The sequence below is a fragment of the Leucoraja erinacea genome, chromosome 1 (genome assembly GCF_028641065.1).
Source record: "Leucoraja erinacea ecotype New England chromosome 1, Leri_hhj_1, whole genome shotgun sequence".
NCBI lineage: Eukaryota > Metazoa > Chordata > Chondrichthyes > Rajiformes > Rajidae > Leucoraja > Leucoraja erinaceus.
Genome location: NC_073377.1, coordinates 849,601 through 869,180, shown reverse-complemented (window position 1 = coordinate 869,180; position 19,580 = coordinate 849,601). Strand labels below are relative to the sequence as shown.

Genomic DNA, 19,580 nt, shown 5'->3' with positions numbered 1-19,580 from the left:
CTGCTTCCCACCACAAATATATTTTGCATCAATTGAATATATTCTGATCTTTTAATGAAGATATTGGTTTTCTTTCTTCAATATCAGCTTCAGAAAATAAATCCATTATTTGTGGCACTGAAACGCCACAGGAAGTAGAGCACGAAAATGTAAGAAATAAACGATGCCATCTATCAAAGCATTTCAATGTTTTCGAAGGCAACATCCACCACCAACTCTGGCAGTTCGTTCCAAATAACCATCACCCTCAATGAGAAAAAACGGTGTCTCAAAACTCCTTTAAATTCCTCTCCTGTCACCCTAAATCTGTGCCCTCCAATTCTTGACTCCACTCCAGATTCAGGGACAGTTTCTTCCCAACTGTTGTCAGGAAACTGAATTATCCTACCAGTTAGAGAGCGCTCCAGAACAAGGAGTCACAGTTTAAGGATAAAGGGGAAATCTTTTAGGACCGAGATGAGGAAAACTATTTTCACACAGAGAGTGGTGAATCTCTGGAATTCTCTGCCACAGAGGGTAGTTGAGGCCAGTTCATTGGCTATATTTAAGAGGGAGTTAGATATGGCCCTTGTGACTAAAGGGATCAGGGGGTATGGAGAGAAGGCAGGAACAGGATACTGAGTTGGATGATCAGCCATGATCATATTGAATGGCGGTGCAGGCTCGAAGGGCCGAATGGCCTACTCCTGCACCTATTTTCTATGTTTCTATATTATCTACTTCATTGGTGACTCTCAGACTATCTTTGATCGTCATCCATTCCTTCTCTCCAGTGATGCTTCCTGCCCCCTGAGTTACTCCAGCATTTTGTGTTTATCTTTGGTTAAAACCAGCATCTGCAGTTCCTTCTTACACAGAGAGTTCTCAGCATTGTATCACAACAGTTCTTACACAAAAGATAGACACAAAATGCTGGAGCAACTACACGGGACAGGCAGTATCTCTGGATAGAAGGATCCAGAGAGGCTGCCTGTTCCACTGAGTTACTCCACCATTTCGTCTCTGTATTCTGTGTAAACCAGCATCTACAGTTTTATCCTACACAATATCCACAATGGGGTAGAAATGAATTGGACAGAACCCTAGCTTATAGAAGGAACATTCAGATGTCTGATAACGGAGGGGAAGAAGCTGGGAAGAGTCTGGTGGTGCGTGCTTTCACGCTTCTGTACCTTCTGCTGGACGGGAACAGGGAGGAGGGGGAATGTGTGGGAAGAAACTGCAGATGCAGGTTTACACCGAAGATAGACACAAAATGCTGGAGTAACTCAGCAGGACAGGCAGCATCTCTGGAGCGAAGGAATGGATGATATTTCAGGTCAGTCCGAAGAAGGTCTCGACCCGAAATGTCACCCATTCCTTCTCTCCAGAGATGCTGCCTGTCCTGCTGCATTACCCCAGAATTTTATGTCTATATTAGGAGGACGAATGACTGGGATGGACAAGTCTTTGAAGAAGACTTCAAAGGAATGGGTAACATTTCAGATCAGTCTGAAGGTTTCGGCCTGAAACGTTGCCTATTTCCTTCGCTCCATAGATGCTGCTGCACCCGCTGAGTTTCTCCAGCACTTGTCTACCAAGTCTTTGACTATGTTGGCTGTTTTCCTGAGGGAGCGCGATATGTAGATTCCAACCTCAAGCTTCAAGATCACCGCTACCAATATGCATGTTTCTACCTGTACTTCATGCATCACTACACCCAGACCTATTTGCAGTATTTACTACTTTCTCAGTTGCAAGCAAATTATGTTTTCCTTTTGTACCAAAAGTGAGCACCTTCCCATTTTCTCACTCTCAATCCCATTTGCCACCTTCTTGCCCTCTTTTCTAACTAGCCCATGTGCCCTTGCGGGCTCTTTGAAAGGCTTAGTTCTCCATCTGGCTTTAGCCTCTCAATACAGTTGGATACGCTGCATTCTGTCCTTTCAGTGAGAATTAACAGATTGTAAACAGCTGAGCACAGCTCTAACTCCCTGTGGCATTGCTATGCCCTCACACACTTCATTAAGGGAATTGGATGCAAGCCATCAGGTCCAAAAGTGTCAATAGTTTTTTCTAATATTTTGTTCTCAGTGATATTAGTATTTCCATCCCACTCATTAACCCCCCCCCCGCTTTCTTACTATTTCTGGTGAATTTGTGCAGTTTACTGTAAAGAACACCACAAAATAATGAGTTGTTTAATATTTCAGCCATTTCCACATTCCCCACTATAGTGTCTGCTGGCCCTGTGAGTGCCTCATTTTAAATTCAGCACAATTTAGCTTAGTTTAGCGATACAGCGCGGAAACAGGCCCTTTGGCCCACCAAATCGGTGCCCACTAGCAATCCCCGCACACTAATACTATCCTACACACACTATCAGTGCCAGGTTCTCACAGCTCTCTATTTGTAGAACACAGAAAATCACAACGCGAGAACCGGTCCTTCATCCCGCAACGTCTGTGCCGAACATGACACCAAGATAAACTAATCTCATCTGTCTGTACAAATACCATACCCCCTACACTTACTATTATTACATTTAATTTTAGCTTTAGGCGAAAGGGTCAAAATTTAAACGAGATGAGTGTGGTAAGTTTTTTTTAACGGAGGAGAAATGTGGGGGAAGGTTTTGTTTTTAAACAGTGTCTGAAACGTGTTGCCAGGTTTGGTAGTTAAGGCAATACGAGTGGCATTGAAGAGACCTTTGGAAAAGCATGTAGATGGTACTTTATTGTCACATGTACCTGGGTGCAGTGAGATTATTTGTTTGCATACAGTTCAGTAAAAAATCTTACTTTACATAGGGACAATCACACAAGCACAAGAGTGTTAGAATCATAGATTACACTGAGGCAGTACACAAGTGTCCCCATGCTTCCAGTGCCAATTGTGTGATTCAAGTCCAAAGTTGTTCAAAATGGAGTCTTAACTTTGCCATAAAGGCCCATTGTTCTGGCGATGGCACTGGGTCGGATTTACAAGGTCGTCCTTGCGTTTCTACTGGCAAATGCGACTAGCTTAAATGGAGCATCTTGGTTGGCGTAGACAAATTGAGTCGAAGGGCCTGTTTCGGTGCTGTTTGACTCTGTGTTGGACCTTTCACATCTAACCAAGAGAGAAGATGGAATGTGGAGGAAGGAACTGAAGATGCTGGTTTAAACCGACGATAGGCACAAAAAGCTGGAGTAACTCAGCGGGACATGCAGCATCTCTGGAGAGAGGAATGGGTGACATTTTTGGTCGAGACCCTTCCTGCTTCAGACTGGTTAGGGATAAGGGGAAGCGAGAGATATAGACGATGATGTAGAGAGATAAAGAACAATGAATTAAAGATATGTTAGCTGGCCTGTTTCCTTTATCATCATTACTTTTTGCAGAAGGGTCTCGACCCGAAACATCACCCATTCCTTCTCTCCAGAGATGCTGCCAGTCCCACCGAGTTACTCCAGCTTTTTGTGTCTATCTTCAGTTTAAACCAGCATCTGCAGTTCCTTCCTACACATTGTTAGTTGTTTGTAGGGTGAAAATGAAAAGCTAGTGCAACTTGGGTGAGGGAGGGATAGAAAGAGAGGGAATGCCGGGGCATTCCTGAAGTTAGAGAAATCAATATTTATACCGCTGGGCTGTAAGGCAGTGGAGGCCAATTCACTGGATGTCTTCAAGACAGAGTTCGGGCTAACGGAATCAAGGGATATGGGGAGAAAGCAGGAACGGAGTACTGATTGTGGATAATCAGCCATGATCATATTGAATGGCGGTTCTGGTTCAAAGGACCGAATGGCCTATTCATGCACCTATTTTCTATGTTTCTAAGCGAAATATGAAATGCTGTTTATCTAATTTGAGTTTAGCCTCAATCTGACAATGGAGCAGACTTCAGACAGAAAGGTCTGTGTGGGAATGAGAAGTAGAATTAAAATATTTAGCAACCGGGAGATCAGGTAGGTTCAGGCAAACTGAGCGAAGTTGTTCAGCGAAACGATCACCCAGTTTAGTCTCACCGATGTATAAGAGCCCACATCTCGATGGAATATTGGTTTACAGTCACAGTGGCACAGCGGTAGAGTTGCTGCCTTACAACACCAGGGACCCGGGTTTGATCCTGACTACGGATGCTTGTCCATATGTTCTCCCCGTGACCTGCGTGGGTTTTTTCTGGGATCCTCGGTTTCCTCGGACATTCCAAAGACGTACAGATTTGTGGGTTAAAAGGCTTGATATAAATATTAATTGTCCCTAGTGTGCAGGATAGCATTAGCGTGCAGGGAGCACTGGTCAGCGTGGACTCAACGGGCCAAAGGGCCTGTTTCCACGCTGTATCTCTAAACCATTTCTTCAAAGGGCAGTGTTTCCAAACAGAGTGGTGTTTCCACAGTCCCACACTGGTGGCAGAAGCAAACCCGGTACCGAACTCTCAGGAGGGGGACTTCAACCCTCAGGTCACAGAAGTGAGAGGTTTACCACCTGAACCATGCCCGTAGTGCCCATGTACCCATGACACAATAATATCTCAAAGAGAGGAGTGCAGTTCTACCTAATGTCCTGGCCAACAATTTCCTCTCAAGCAACAACATTAAAAAAAACATCTGGTCATTTCTCCGTTTCATAGAAAACATAGAAAACAGGTGCAGGAGGAGGCCATTCGGCCCTTCGAGCCAGCACTGCCATTCATTGTGATCATGACTGATCGTCCCCAATCAATAACCCGCGCCTGCCTTCTCCCCATATCCCTTGTTTCCACTAGCCCCTAGAGCTCGATCTAACTCTCTCTTAAATCCATCCAGTGACTTGGCCTCCACTGCTCTCTGTGGCAGGGAATTCCATAAATTCACAACTCTCTGGGTGAAAAAAAGTTTTTTTCTCACCTCAGTCTTAAATGACCTCCCTTTTATTCTAAGACTGTGGTCCCTGGTTCTGGACTCGCCCAACATTGGGAACATTTTTCCTGCATCTAGCTTTTCCAGTCCTTTTATAATTTAATATGTTTCTATAAAATACCCCCTCATCCTTCTAAACTCCAGTGAATACAAGCCTAGTCTTTTCAATCTTTCCTCATATGACAGTCCCGCCATCCCAGGAATCAATCTCGTGAACCTACTCTGCACTGCCTCAATCACAAGGATGTCCTTCCTCAAATTAGGAGACCAAGGGTTTCAAATTAGAAAAGTTTCCTCCAAAGGTTTTGTTTAATTTATTGTCACGTGTACAGAGGTACAGGGAAAAGTTTTTGTCGTCTGCTACCCAGTCAGTGGAAAGAAAATACATGATTACCATTGAGTCATTCACCGAATACAGATACATGATAAGGGAATAACGTTTAGCACAAGATAAAGTCAGTAAAGTCCGAAGAAAGATAGTCCAAGGGTCACCAACGAGATAGATAATAGTACAACACTGCACTCTAATTGTTGGTCGGATGCTTCAGTTGCCTGATAACAGCTGGGAAGAAGCTGTCTCCAAATTTGAAGGTATGCGTTTTCACACTTCTTAGGGATCTTAGTGTAAACAAATTTGCTTCCTTGCAATATACAGACACACATTCAATTGTAGCTCTGCTGGCTGGAATGGACTTTGTGACTTCTAAAGCACATGGATGAGTTTCAAAGCAAATGGGTGGATGGATTCAGGGAATGGAAAGATATTGAATATGTACAGACAGCTAAGAATTGGTCATGGCATCATGTTTGACACAGACATTATGGGCCGAAGGGCCTGTTCTTGTGCTGCACTGTTCTATAGTCTAAGCTTATGGAGAGAGGGGGAAGTTTTAATAACAAACTGAGGGACAACCTTTTCACTCAGAGTGCAGAAAATATGTGGAACTAACTGCCGGAGGAAGGGGTTGGGGCAGGTACGATAACAATATACATAGATAGAAATTGTTTTGAGAGTTATGGGCCAAATGCAGGCAAAGGGGACTGGCTTAGATGCGGCATCTTGTTTGGCATGAATGCGTGACGCTGAAGGCCCAGTTTCCATGCTGGGTGACTGTGACTGCATTACTGTGCAAATAATAATTACATCATCTTCAAATTAATAATTACACAGGGCAAGATTTAAAATAGCTTAATTGGGCTATTAGAGCATAAAGTAGAGTTAGCTGGTGAACTGGTAAATAAGGTGTAGGAAGGAACTGCAGACGCTGGTTTACACCAAAGACAGATACAAAACACTGGAGTAACTCAACGGGACAGGCAGCATCTCTGGAGAGAAGGAATGGGTGACGTTTTGGGATGAGGCACATCTTCAGACTGAGAGTCTGGGGAAATGACAAAAAGAGATATAGACGGCGATATAGAGGGATATAGAACAAAGAAATCAAAGACAAGCAAAAACGTAATGATCGAAGAAGCAGTCCATGGTTAGCTGTGAGTTAGGTGAAAACAAATTATACAAACAATGAAACTCACCAGGACACCAGTGAAACCACTACAATGACTAGGGTGGAGGAGGGACGAGGAGAAAGAGGGGATGCATGGGTTACTTAATATCTCAATATTCATACGCCGGGTAGTAAGCTGCCCAAGTGCTCAAGTGAAATATGAGGTGCTGTTCCTCCAATGTGCGTGTGGCCTCATTCCGGCAGTGGAGGAGGTCCAGGATAGAAAGGTCAGCGTGGGAATGGGAAGAAGTGTAAGTGTTTGGCAACCGGGAGATCATGGGCTAAAAAGGTAAAGTGATCAGTCAATTGAGATGCACAGGCAAACATTTCAGGGGATTTTTCTGAATGCATAGAAGAGAATAGATATAATACAACGGGAAAAGACTGGACAAGCTAGATACAAGAAAAATGTTCCCAATGTTGTTTGAGTCCAGAACCAGGGAGCCACAGTTTTAGAATAAAGGCCATTTAAGACTGAGGTGAGAAAATACTTTTTCACACAAAGAGTTGTGCATTTGTGGAATTCCCTGCCACTGAGGGCAGTGGAGGCCAAATCACTGGATGGATTTAAGAGTTAGATCGAGCTCTAGGGGCTAGTGGAGTCAAGGGATATGGGGAGAAGGCAGGCACGGGGTTATTGATTGGGGCCGATCAGCCATGATCACAATGAATGGCAGTGCTGGCTCGAAGGGCCAAATGGCCTCCTCCTGCACCTATTTTCCATGTTTCTAAAAGGATATTCCAGCATTCTTAGTAAGCAAAGAGGAAGATGTGTGAACTTTATTGCCTTCCATCCCAATGAGGAATGTGGAATCCACTGTGGTGGATGTTTATGTTAACTTTTATGTGATTGTGTGTCTTGTTGCTTTTCACTTAGTGTGGCTGTATGGTAAATCAAATGTCACTATACCTTAATTGGTACATGTGACAATAAACTGACCTCGAAACCTTGAAACTGAAAAAAAGTTAAAGACAGGCAGAAACGCACAATTGCAGAAAAAACAGAGGTCAAGAGATTACTAAGAATATATATAAAAAGCAACAAATTACTTAAATAATGATAAGGAATAAATGGAATACAGGAAAAGGTAGCAAGAATTGCCAGACCAAGGTTTCCTTGAATAATTTTAAACGTTAACAAAATGACTGGTAGCCCTGCATTAAATTACAGTGGAAATTGATTAAGGAAAACAAGGAGATGGTGGAAGAATTAAACAGGTATTTTGCACGAGTCATAAAGTCATACAGAATGGAAACAGGTTCTTGGGCCTAACTTGCCCATGCCGACCAAGATGCCAATCTAAGCTCGTCCCACCTGCCCACGTTACACCCATTCACGTCTGTCGTCGCCGATCAACTGGACTGTGACACCTTGCATTTGTTTTCCAGACACTTTATTTCCTTGTGCACAATGAGAGCAGCACAGTGCCAGTTATTGTACAACTCTGAAATACCGCCCCCTAATTTATCGTCATCGATCACACTACATTCTCAAAAACACTAATACAAATACCAATAACACTAATGCAGATCAATGGCATGCTATTCAATTCTTTATTTGTATTCAATTTTAGTAAGGATGACAATCAAGAACCTTGGCTTACAGGTTATAGCTAGCTGTACGTCACAGGGTGGCTATCAAGAACCTTGCATTGCATGGCAAAGGATGTCTATCAAGATCCGAGTGCTGCACACCAAAGGACGTCTTTCAAGAACCTTGTGCTGTACACCAAAGGATGTCCAAAGATCCTTGAGCTCTACAGCTATCTTAACCATGTCAGACTAAAGCTTGTGTAAGGAAGAACGGCAGATGCTGGTTTAAATCGAAGGTAGACACAAAAAGCTGGAGTAACTCAGAGGGACAGGCAGCATCTCTGAAGAGAAGGAATGGGCGACGTTTCGGGTCGATTCTGAAGAAGGGTCTCGACCCAAAACGTCACCCATTCCTTCTCACCAGAGATGCTGCCTGTCCCGCTGAGTTACTCCAGCTTTTTGTGTCCATCTTCATCTTAAAGATTCCACACCCCTAAACCTTTCCTATTCATGTACCTAAATGTCTTTTAAATGTTATAGTACCTGCCTCAACTAACTCCGCTGGCAGCTTGTTCCATTGGTCTTCACAGAAAAAGATACGTAACATCCCAGAAATAGCTGCAAATTGATCATTGTAAGGGAGGAAGGAAGTAGCCAGTTCCTGATGAACTTCATGTCAAGGTCTTAAAATTGACAATAATATATCTGATATGTTGCTTTACATTGGCTTGAATTATCTAGATTCATGCAAGTTTCACTTAGAATGAAAACTATAAATGAAATTGATTTACTCAAAAAGGGATGCAGAAAGCAAATAACCATACAGAACAGGGTGGCAAGGTGGCGGTGCAATAGAGTTGCTGCCTTACAGCGCCAGAGACACGATTTCAACCACAACTACGAGTACTGTCTGAATGCAGTTAGTACGTTCTCCCAGTGTCCACATGTGTTTTCCCCGGGTGCTCCGATTCCCTCCCACACTTCAAAGACGTTCAGGTTTGTAGGTTAATTGGCTTCTGTAAAAATTGTAAATTGTCCCTAGAGTGCAGGATAGTGTTAGTGAAAGGGGATCGCTGGTAAGTGCGCACTTGGTGGGCCGAAAGTCCTGTTTCCATGCTGTATCTCTAAACTAAACCAAATCAGCAAGCTTAACATCCTTACGCCTCCTTATGCAAGTGACTCATCCCATCTGCTAAAGGGCTGTTCAGGATGGGCCTTGTCCCAGATCCCAAAGTGCTTACAGGCAACATGGTGGATTGGATGGGGGATTAGGAATAAAAAGGACAATATTGGGTGTCAGGGGAGAAGGCAGGATAATGGGGTTGAGAGCGATAGATAGTCCAGCCATGATTGAATGGCAGAGTAGACTTGATGGGCCGAATGGCCATATTCTGTTCCCATAACTTATGAACGTGAACATATACCAGTGGTGTGTATGTGAATCAGTGGTACGATCTTAGTTTTATACAATTTGAAGATATCAGCAGAATATAAGCAGAAATATAAGTATTTCTTAAATATAAGTAGAATAGTAAGTTAAGAGGATATAGGAGGTTAAGAAGAAATATAGATGGGTTAGAGAGTGACAGAGCATGGAAACAGAACCTTTAACCCACTGAGCCATTGATCACACTTTCACACTCATCTATTATACAGCATTCTACTTTCTCATCGACTCCTCCACATACCAGGGTCAATTTTCAATGGCGAATTAACCTAGAAACCCATATACCTTTGGGATGTGGGTGGAAACAGGAGCATTGGAAACCTATGTGATCACATGGAGAACGTACAGACTACACAGCTTGCCCACAAGGTCAGGATTGAACCCAGGTCTCTGGCACTATGAGGCATAGACTATAGCAGCTGTTAATTCTTGCCATAGAGGGAGTACAGAGAAGGTTCACCAGACTGATTCCTGGGATGTCAGGACTTTCATATGAAGAAAGACTGGATAGACTCAGTTTGTACTCGTTAGAATTTAAAAGATTGAGGGGGGATCTTATAGAAACTTACAAAATTCTTACGGGGTTGGACAGGCTAGATGCAGGAAGATTGTTCCCGATGTTGGGGAAGTCCAGAACAAGGGGTCACAGTTTAAGGATAAGGGGGAAATCTTTTAGGACCGAGATGAGAAAAACATTTTTCACACAGAGAGTGGTGAATCTCTGGAATTCTCTGCCACAGAAGGTAGTTGAGGCCAGTTCATTGGCTATATTTAAGAGGGAGTTAGATGTGGCCCTTGTGGCTAAAGGGATCAGGGGGTATGGAGAGAAGGCAGGTATGGGATACCGAGTTGGATGATCAGCCATGATCATATTGAATGGCGGTGCAGGCACGAAGGGCTGAATGGCCTACTCCTGCACCTAATTTCTATGTTTCTATGTTCCACCCGTTGCGTTAAGTCGGCGGGCAATGATGTGGAATAAACTTTACAGCACGCAGAAAACATACGCAGGTCACGGAGAGAACGTACAAACGTACAAACAGCACCCGTGGTCAAGATCGAATCCGAGTCTCTGGCACTGTAAGGCAGCGACTCTACCGCTGGGCCACGGTGCCAGCCTATGGGTTCCACATATCAAACCCATACTCTCTACATTTGATGGAATTGTTTTGTTACTTGTGAGCTCTGTGTTTACAAGCCTGCTATGCTGTGGCAAGCAAAAATTTAACTGTCCTGTTTTTGATACACATGGCAATTAAACACTCTTGACTACACCAAGGCTTCTTCAACTGCAATGCTGAAACTGGTATTTCCAATCCCATGAATAATTAGAGCAGAGCACACACAGGAATGCAGATTCTTCTCCAAGTCACGGATCACCCTGTCTGTAAAATGCAACATTCCTTCAGCATACCAAACACAAACTGCAGGCAGAACTCAATAGGTCAGGCAGTGGAGGAAATGAAGAAGTATCCCGACCTGAAATGCCTTCTGCTCATTCCTTCCCCAGATGCTGCCCGACCTGCTAAATTCCTCCAGCAGTTTGTTTGTGTTTTGCTCAGGTTTCCGACATCTGCAGTGTATTGTGTCACCATTCCTTCGTTAGGGGTAGGTGAAGAATCTTTCATCTAACAACGCTAACACTGCAAAGGCATTTCCATAACAAGAACTTCATTGGCCAAGGCAGATCACAACCACCTATTCAAACTGGGAGATGGGCATTGAATTTTGGCCTTTCCAATCATGCCCTCATTCCAGAAATAAAGTTGATGTCCACAATGTAATAAATAAATTAATACCAATGATGCTGTATTAATTGATGGAACGTGCGAAAGCTGGACAAAGACTCACATGGTATTGAGTTATGACAATAGACAATAGGTGCAGGAGTAGGCCATTCGGCCCTTCGAGCCAGTACCGCCTTTAAATGTGATCATGGCTGATCATCCCCAATCAGCACCCCGTTCCTGCCTTCTCCACATATCCCTTGACTCCTCTATTTTTAAAAGTATCTAGAGAATCGGCCTCACAAAATGTGTTTCCTCATCTCCGTGCTAAATGGCTTACCCCTTAGTCTTAAACTGTGGCCCCTGGTTCTGGACTCCCCCAACAACGGGAACATGTTTCCTGCTTCCAGCGTGTCCAAACCCTTAACAATCTTATATGTTTCAATAAGATCCCCTCGCATCCTTCTAAACTCCAGAGTATACAAGCCCAGCCGCTCCATACTCTCAGCATATGACAGTCCCGCCATCCCGGGAATTAATCTTGTGAACCTACGCTGCACTCCCTCAATAGTAAGAATGTCGTTCCTCAAATTAGGGGACCAAAACTGTAAACAATACTCCAGGTATGGTCTCACTAGAGCTCTGTACAACTGCAGAAGGACCTCTTTGCTCCTATACTCAACTCCTCTTGTGAAAAGGCCAACATTCCATTCGCTTTCTTCACTGCCTGCTGTACCTGCATGCGTACTTTCATAGACAGATGAACAAGGACCCTCAGATCCCGTTGTACTTCCCCTTTTCCCAACGACGCCATTTAGATAATAATCAGCAGTTTAACCAACAACAGCTACCCGTTGTGCAGGGATGAACTGCAGGTTTTGGTTTAAACCGGACAGAGACAAAAAAACTGGAGTAACTCAGTGTCAGGCAGGTCGCTGGAGAAAAGGAATAGGTGACGTTTCTGATACAGAGACCCTTCTTCAGACTGAAAATCAGGGGAATGGGGAATGAGTGATATAGACAGTACTTAGGACAAATGAATGGAAGATATGTAAAAAAACAACGATAATCCAGTAAATGTGGAGCACACAATGGTCCATTGTTGGTTGTGAGATAGGTGATAACGAGTGGAACTCAACAGGATGACAGTAAAACTAGCACGATGACAAGGGTGGGTAAGGACGGAGAGAGAGGGGATGCAAGGGTTACTTGAAGTTAAAGAAATCAATATTCATTCTGCTGTGAGCCAGCTTATAACAACTACCTAAGATAGACACGAAAAGCTGGAGTAACTCAGCGGGACAAACAGCATCTCTGGAGAGAAGGAATGAGTGACGTTTTGGGTCGATACCCTTTTGAAGGGCCTGTCCTGCTGAGTTACTCCAGCTTTTAGTATCTATCTTCAGTTTAAACCAGCATCTGCAGTTCCTTCTTACACATGTACCAATTACCAGTTGTACAGAGCCCTCGTGAGACCACACCTGGAGTATTTTGTGCAGTTTTGGTCCCCTAATTTGAGGAAGGACATTCTTGCTATTGAGGGATTGCAGCGTTGGTTTACAAGGTTAATTCCCGGGGTGGCGGGACTGCCATATACTGAAAGAATGGAGCAGCTGGGCTTGTACACTCTCGAGTTTAGGAGGATGAGAGGGTATCTAATTGAAACATATAAGATTGTTAAGGGCTTGGACACGCTAGAGGCAGGAAACATGTTCCCGATGTTGCGGGAGTCCAGAACCAGGGGCCACAGTTTAAGAATAAGGAGTAACCCATTTAGAACGGAGACGAGGAAACCCTTTTTCTCACAGGGAGTGGTGAGTCTGTGGAATTCTCTGCCTCAGAGGGTGGAGGCAGGTTCTCTGGATTCTTTCAAGAGTTAGATAGGGCTCTTAGAAATAGCGGAGTCAGGGGATATGGGGAGACGGCAGGAACGGGGAACTGATTGGGGATGATCAGCCATGATCACATTGAATGGCGGTGGTGGCTCGAAGGGCCGAATGGCCTACTCCTGCACCTATTGTCTATTGTCTATTGATTGACAATACAAATCTTTAAACTCCAATATACTTTAATGGTACCATACTTAGTGCAGTGGCACTCCACTAACCAAAACATTATCAACTAGTCATGTAGTTGTCAGTTTTAATGGCCTCAAACATGAAAGTGTGTCCATTATGTAATATCATTAATGTCTCCTTATGTATCTTTCAACTCCAATTTTACATGAAGGTATGATGCCATTATTTTTCCTGTGCTGACAATCAATTAATTGCTTCAGCTTTTGATGCTCATTATACAATACAACTGTGCAGTAGCTTTAGTCAACCAATGATCTGGAAATTCCACAATCAAAGTAATCAAAAATCTAGCCGAACAATGCTTCTTACCTGAACACAGCTAATAATGGTGAGTAAATAGAGTCCCCATCATACACGTATAAGTGATCCCAGCTGCACTCTGTAGCAAAGTGAACAAAGCGAAGCCTCAATATAGTGTTTGGCCTGTGTACAAAAACAAATTCAGGTTAGAATAGTCTCCGTTTGCGAATAAGTATTTCACACTGCTTACTTTTTTTGTTTAGACAATAGACAATCGGTGCAGGGTTAGGCCATTCGGCCCTTTGAGCCAGCACCGCCATTCACTGTGATCATGGCTGATCATCCCCAATCAGTACCCCGTTCCTGCCTTCTCACCATATCCCCTGACTTTGCTATCTTTAAGAGCTCTATCTAACTCTCTCCGAAAGCATCAAGAGAATTGACTTCCTCTGCCTTCTGAGGCAGAGAATTCCAGATTCACAACTCTCTGGGTGAAAAAGTTTTTCCTCATCTCTGTTCTAAATGGCCTACCCCTTATCTTAAACTGTGGCCCCTGGTTCTGGACTCCCCCTAACATCGGGAACATGTTTCGTGCCTCTAGTGTGTCCAATCCCTTAATAATCTTATATGTTTCAATAAGATACCCGCTCATCCTTCTAAATTCCAGAGTATACAAGCCCAGCCTCTCCATTCTGTCAACATATGACAGTCCCAGGAATTAACCTCGTTAACCTACGCTGCACTCCCTCAATAGCAAGAATGGCCTTCCTCAAATTTGGAGACCAAAACTGCACACAATACTCCAGGTGTGGTCTCACTAGGGCCCTGTACAACTGCAGAAGGACCTCTTTGCTCCTATACTCAAACTCCTCGTTATGAAGGCCAACATGCCATTCACTTTCTTCACTGCCTGCTGTTCCTGCACGTTTACTTTCAGTGAGTGATAAACAAGGACCCCCCCCCCAATCTCTTTGTACTTCCCTTTTTCCCAACTTCCCTTTTAGAGATACAGCGAGGACATTTTGGCCCACCGAGTCCATGCCAACCAGCGAGTTCCCGTACACTAGCACGATCCTACACATTAGGGACAATTTACAATCTTTACCAAAGTCAATTAACCTACAAACCTGTATGTATCTGGACTGTAGGAGGAAACCGGAACACCTGGAGAAAACCCACATGGTCACTGCCCCAATCATTTCACAGGCTACCAATTTCAATGGTGTTGGCATTAGTTTATTATTATTACGTATATTGAGATACAGTATATGTTTTGCATGCTATCCTAATAATCATAATCATAATTTATTAGCCCAGTATATTTTGCAACATACGAGGCATTTAGTTTGCCATACAGTCATAACAAAAAAAAGCAACAAGACACACAACTATATAAAAATTGACATAAACAGCCACCACAGCGGCTCCTCCACATTCCCCACTCCCTTTCCTCCCGCGGTCGGGGGAATCGAACCATCCGCAACCGCAATCGAGCTCCCTCGTCGGGGCGGTCTAAGCTCCCGCATCGGTGCTGTCAAAACTCCTGCGGCTTGGAGTTCTCGAATTCGGTCCCAAACCAGGGACAGCGAGCTTCACAATGTTAAAGTCCACAGCTTCCGCAGGTTGGAGCACCAAACAAAGGCTGACCCCTGGCAAAGAGATCACTCGCTCCGAGACGATAAAGTCCGCGGATATGTCCCAGTAAGAGGCCGCCAACGCCACAATGTTAAGCTGCAGTACGGGCGGAGATGACATGGAAAAAGTCGCATCTCCGTCGAGGAAAGAGATAAGTTACCCCCACCTCCAATCCGCACAAAAACTAAAGATAAACTAAATCATACATTTTACAACAAACTAAAAACACAAAGAAGGAAAAAGACAAAGACAGACCATTGGCGAGGCAGCCATTGTGCGGCGCCCCCTGATCATATCATATATGAGTATATTAGTTCGTGCAGAAGGGAAAATAGAGAGCAGATAGTGTTAAAGCTACAGAGAAAGCATAGATTTTTAAAAAGTGCATTTACAAAAGATCAATCACACTATTGATTGATTTCTACAGCAGTGGCAAAAGTAATATGCAGGCAAATGAAATGAATGAAACAAAGAATAGTCAGAGGCTTTCAACTAGCCTATTATTAATTCAACAAAAGCAGATAAAGGGGATAAGAGAATTAAGTTCCAATTAATTATATAGAAGTGCTTTCTAATAATTATATAAAAAGCCCAATAATGAAGAAAACACACAAGAGATGAAATAACGTGGAATGAACCAAAGCAATTGAAAAAAAAAAAAAAAGTTACTAAAATTCTGAAATCAGACAAAGTTCTGAAGATACACAAAAAAGCTGAAGAAACTCAGCGGGTGCAGCAGCATCTATGGAGCGAAGGAAATAGGCAACGTTTCGGGCCGAAACCCTTCTTCAGACCGTTTTGTTACCTATTTCCTTCGCTCCATAGATGCTGCTGCACCTGCTGAGTTTCTCCAGCTTTTTTGTGTACCTTCGATTTTCCAGTATCTGCAGTTCCTTCTTAAAGTTCTGAAGATATTTGACACAAAATGTAGGAGTAACTCAGCAGGACAGGCAGCATCTCTGGAGAGAAGGAACGAGTGACATTTTGGGTCGAGACCCTTCTTCAGACTGATGTCAGGGGAGAGGGAGGTACATAGGTAAGGAAGTGTATAGATAAAGAAATGTAAGGTGTGAAAACAGGACAAAGGGAATGGTGATCAAGGAAAACGAAGTTAGCTGGGAGAAGGTAACAACAAAGATAAAATATTGTCAGAGACTTTAAGACTGGTTGGAGAACTGGGAAGGGGGAGGGATGGAGAGAGAGAGAGGGAAAGTAAGGGTTACTTGAAGTTAAAGTCAATGTTCATACCGCTGGGGTGTAAGCTGCCCAAGCAAAACATGAAGTCCTGTTCCTCCAATTTACGCTGGGCCTCACTCTGACAATGGAGGAGGCCCAGGACAGAAAGGTCAGTGTGGGAATGGGAGGGGGAGTTAAAGTGCTGAGCAACCGGGAGATCAGGTAGGTTTAGGCGGGCTGAGTGGAGGTGTTCAGCGAAACGATCACCGAGCCTGCGCTTGGTCCTGCCGATATACAGGAGTCCACACCTGGAACAGCGGATACAGTAGATGAGGTTGGAGGAACTGCAAGTGAACCTCTTCTACACCTGAAAAGACTGAAGGGGTCCTTGGACAGAGTCAAGGGGGGTGGTATAGGGACAGGTGTTACATCACCAGCGAGTGCAGAGGAAAGTAACTGGGGAGGGGTGTATTTCTGAAGATATTCAATGGGTCAGGAAGCAACAGGAAAGAATTAACCTTTCAAGTCTATAACTTTTTATCAAAACAGTGATTTAAAAAAACTTACTTTAAGTTGCCGAGAGGGGGATGGGTGGAAAAAGCAAAAGCAATGTTTGTCATTGGGTTGAGACCAAGATTGTCCAGATCATGCAAATGCTGTGGGTGACATCCAAGAAAAGCTGAATGCTTCATATTTATAGATATAGAATCAAGGAAGTGTAGATGCTGGTTTACAAAAAAGAATAAAAATGCTGGAGTAAGTAACTCAGTGGGTCAGGCACCTGACAACATCTCTTGAGAACATGGCTTGGTTTTGGAACAACTCCATCCAAGACCGCAAGACACTGCAGTGAACCGTCGACGCAGCCCAGACCATCATACAAACCAATCTCCTTTCCACTGACTCCATTCACACCTCACGCTGACTCGGCAAGGCCAGCAGCATAATCAAGGACGAGTCACACCCTGGCCACTCCCTCTTCCCCCCTCTCTCATCAAGAAAAAGGTATAGAAGTGTGAAAACACACACCTTCAGATTCAGCGACAATTTCTTCCGACCAACAACTAGAGAGCAGTCCTGAACTACTATCTATCTCATTGGTAACCCTCGGACTATATTTGATCGGACTTTACTGCCTTTATCTTGCATTTTACTTCGGAGTCACGTGAGTGAACACGTGAAGAAGCCCCGTTCAGCCGCACGTGCGTCATTACGTCAGACGCATTGGTGCAGGCGACCGGTTGGGGAACAGGAGCTCCTCCAACGCGGTAAGTTCAAACTCAAGGTAAGTTTGGTTTCTTACCTCAAGAGTATCAAGAGTATATTTAATTGTCATTTGGACCCCTAGAGGTCCAAATGAAATGCCGTTTCTGCAGCCATACATTACACACAAATAGACCCCAGACACAACATAATTACATTTTACATAAACATCCATCACATCGCTGTGATGGAAGGCCAAATAAACTTATCTCTCCACTGCACTCTCTCTCTCCCCCCCGATGTCAGTCAAAGTCAAAGCCCCCGGCTGGCGATGGTGATTGTCCCGCGGCCATTAAAGCCACGCCGGGTGATGCGAGGTCGCACACCGGGTCTTGGTGTTAGAGACCCCGGCGTGCGCTCGCAAAGTCCCGCATTCCAAGCCGCGCGGGGCAGTGGTACTAAGCCCCGCTCCAGGAGCTCGGGCGGGAGAAGTCGCCGTTGCAGGAGCCCCGAAAAGCGGTCTCCCTCCAGGGAGCCGCGGCTCCCGGTGTGTCCGCAGACCCCCGCAGCAGCAGACTCCGACTCGCTGCAGCAGCAGGGGCAGCGGCAACGCTCCTCCACCGCTCCTTCCAGGCGCTCCGCGACGGTGAGGTGAGTCGGCACCTGAGTGGTTCTTCCTCCGTTGCGGCCCCAACGACAGCTGACGCTGGAGAAAAGTCGGGTCTCCAGTGCAGGGAGAGATTCAAAAGTTTCCCCCCCCCCCCCTCCCACCCCCACCCCCACCCCCCACACACACACACCCCCAACATAAAATAACAAAAACTACAGGACCGCGGACAGGCTGCAGAGGCCGCTGCTGACCAGAGTCGCGCGCGCCTACCTGTTTTATTCCCTCAGAAAATCTTGTTCCAAAGGCTTTCTGCCGGAGGATTCGCGTCCTGGGGCTGTGGGGACCCCCCAGCCGCCAGAGTGGGTAGCTGGGTTGTCGGGTGTCGGGAAGACGTCGCTGACGGGGGTCAGTGGCTTCCAGGCGCTCCGGGTGCCGGGAGGGGTTCCCTCCGATAGGCACAGAGACGCTGGGGTTCCCAGGGAGGGGACCTCCAGCAGGCCGGGTGCTGGGAGGGGTTTTTCCTCTGACAATATGAATATGAATGCTGGGGTTTCCCGGGGATGGGACCTCCAGTACACCGGGAGTCGGGAGGGCTTTTCCCTCCGATATGAATGTTAATGCTGGGGTTCCCGTGGAGGGGACCTCTAGTACACCGGGTGTCGGGAGGGGCTTTCCCTCCAAGATAAATATTTATGCTCGGGTTCCCATGGAGGGGACCTCCAGGAGACCGGAAGTCGGGAGGGGTTTCCCCCGATATAAATATATATGCCGGGTGTCGGGAGGATTTCCCCGATATACATATAGAGGCTAAGGTTCCCGGGTAGGGGAATCCAGTATTTATGCTGCTTGCAGACCGCAGGGGTCCCCAGGTAAGGGGTTAAACGGACCAGAACGGTCAGCCCTGGGGCCGGTAGGGGTTTATGTGAGGGATTATGAGGGATTACGTGCCCTCCACTCCCAGCCTCATTAAGATCATCTGGTAGTTCTAGTCTTCTTTCATCTTACTATCATACTTCAGTCACTATTATTATCTGTGATTTCACACCGCTGCTTTTAAGATAGACGCACGTGCGGCTGAACGGGGCTTCTTCATGTAATCCCTCATCGTAACTCCTCATAAAATAAAGATCAAACTTCAAAATGGTAAGTTCTCATTTAATCTTACTATTAAACGTTATTCTCATCATGTATCTGGACACTGGGAATGGCTGAATTGTAATCATGTATTGTCTTTCTACTGACTGGTTATACAGCAACAAAAGTTTTTCACTGTACCTCGGTACACATGGCAATAAACTAGGTTGTCTATATGGACTTTAGTAAGGCCTTTGACAAGGTTCCTCATGGAAGGTTGGTTAAGAAGGTTCAACTGTTGGGTATAAATGCAGGAGTAGCAAGATGGATTCAACAGTGGCTGAATGGGAGAAGCCAGAGGGTAATGGTGGATATCGAGTCTGAAGAAGGGTTTCGGCCCGAAACGTTGCCTATTTCCTTCGCTCCATAGATGCTGCTGCACCCGCTGAGTTTCTCCAGCTTTTTTGTGTAACCTCCGGGTAATGGTGGA

General features: G+C 44.9%; 1 protein-coding gene across 1 annotated transcript in view; it reads right to left on the bottom strand.

The window, feature by feature from the left end:
* atrn (attractin) overlaps nucleotides 1–19,580 on the bottom strand; it is a 346,003-nt gene that overhangs the window by 273,466 nt on the left and 52,957 nt on the right. The window contains exon 3 of the mRNA XM_055642697.1: nucleotides 13,462–13,575. Within this exon, the coding sequence (XP_055498672.1) occupies nucleotides 13,462–13,575 (114 nt within the window). The remainder of the gene's footprint in view (nucleotides 1–13,461; nucleotides 13,576–19,580) is intronic.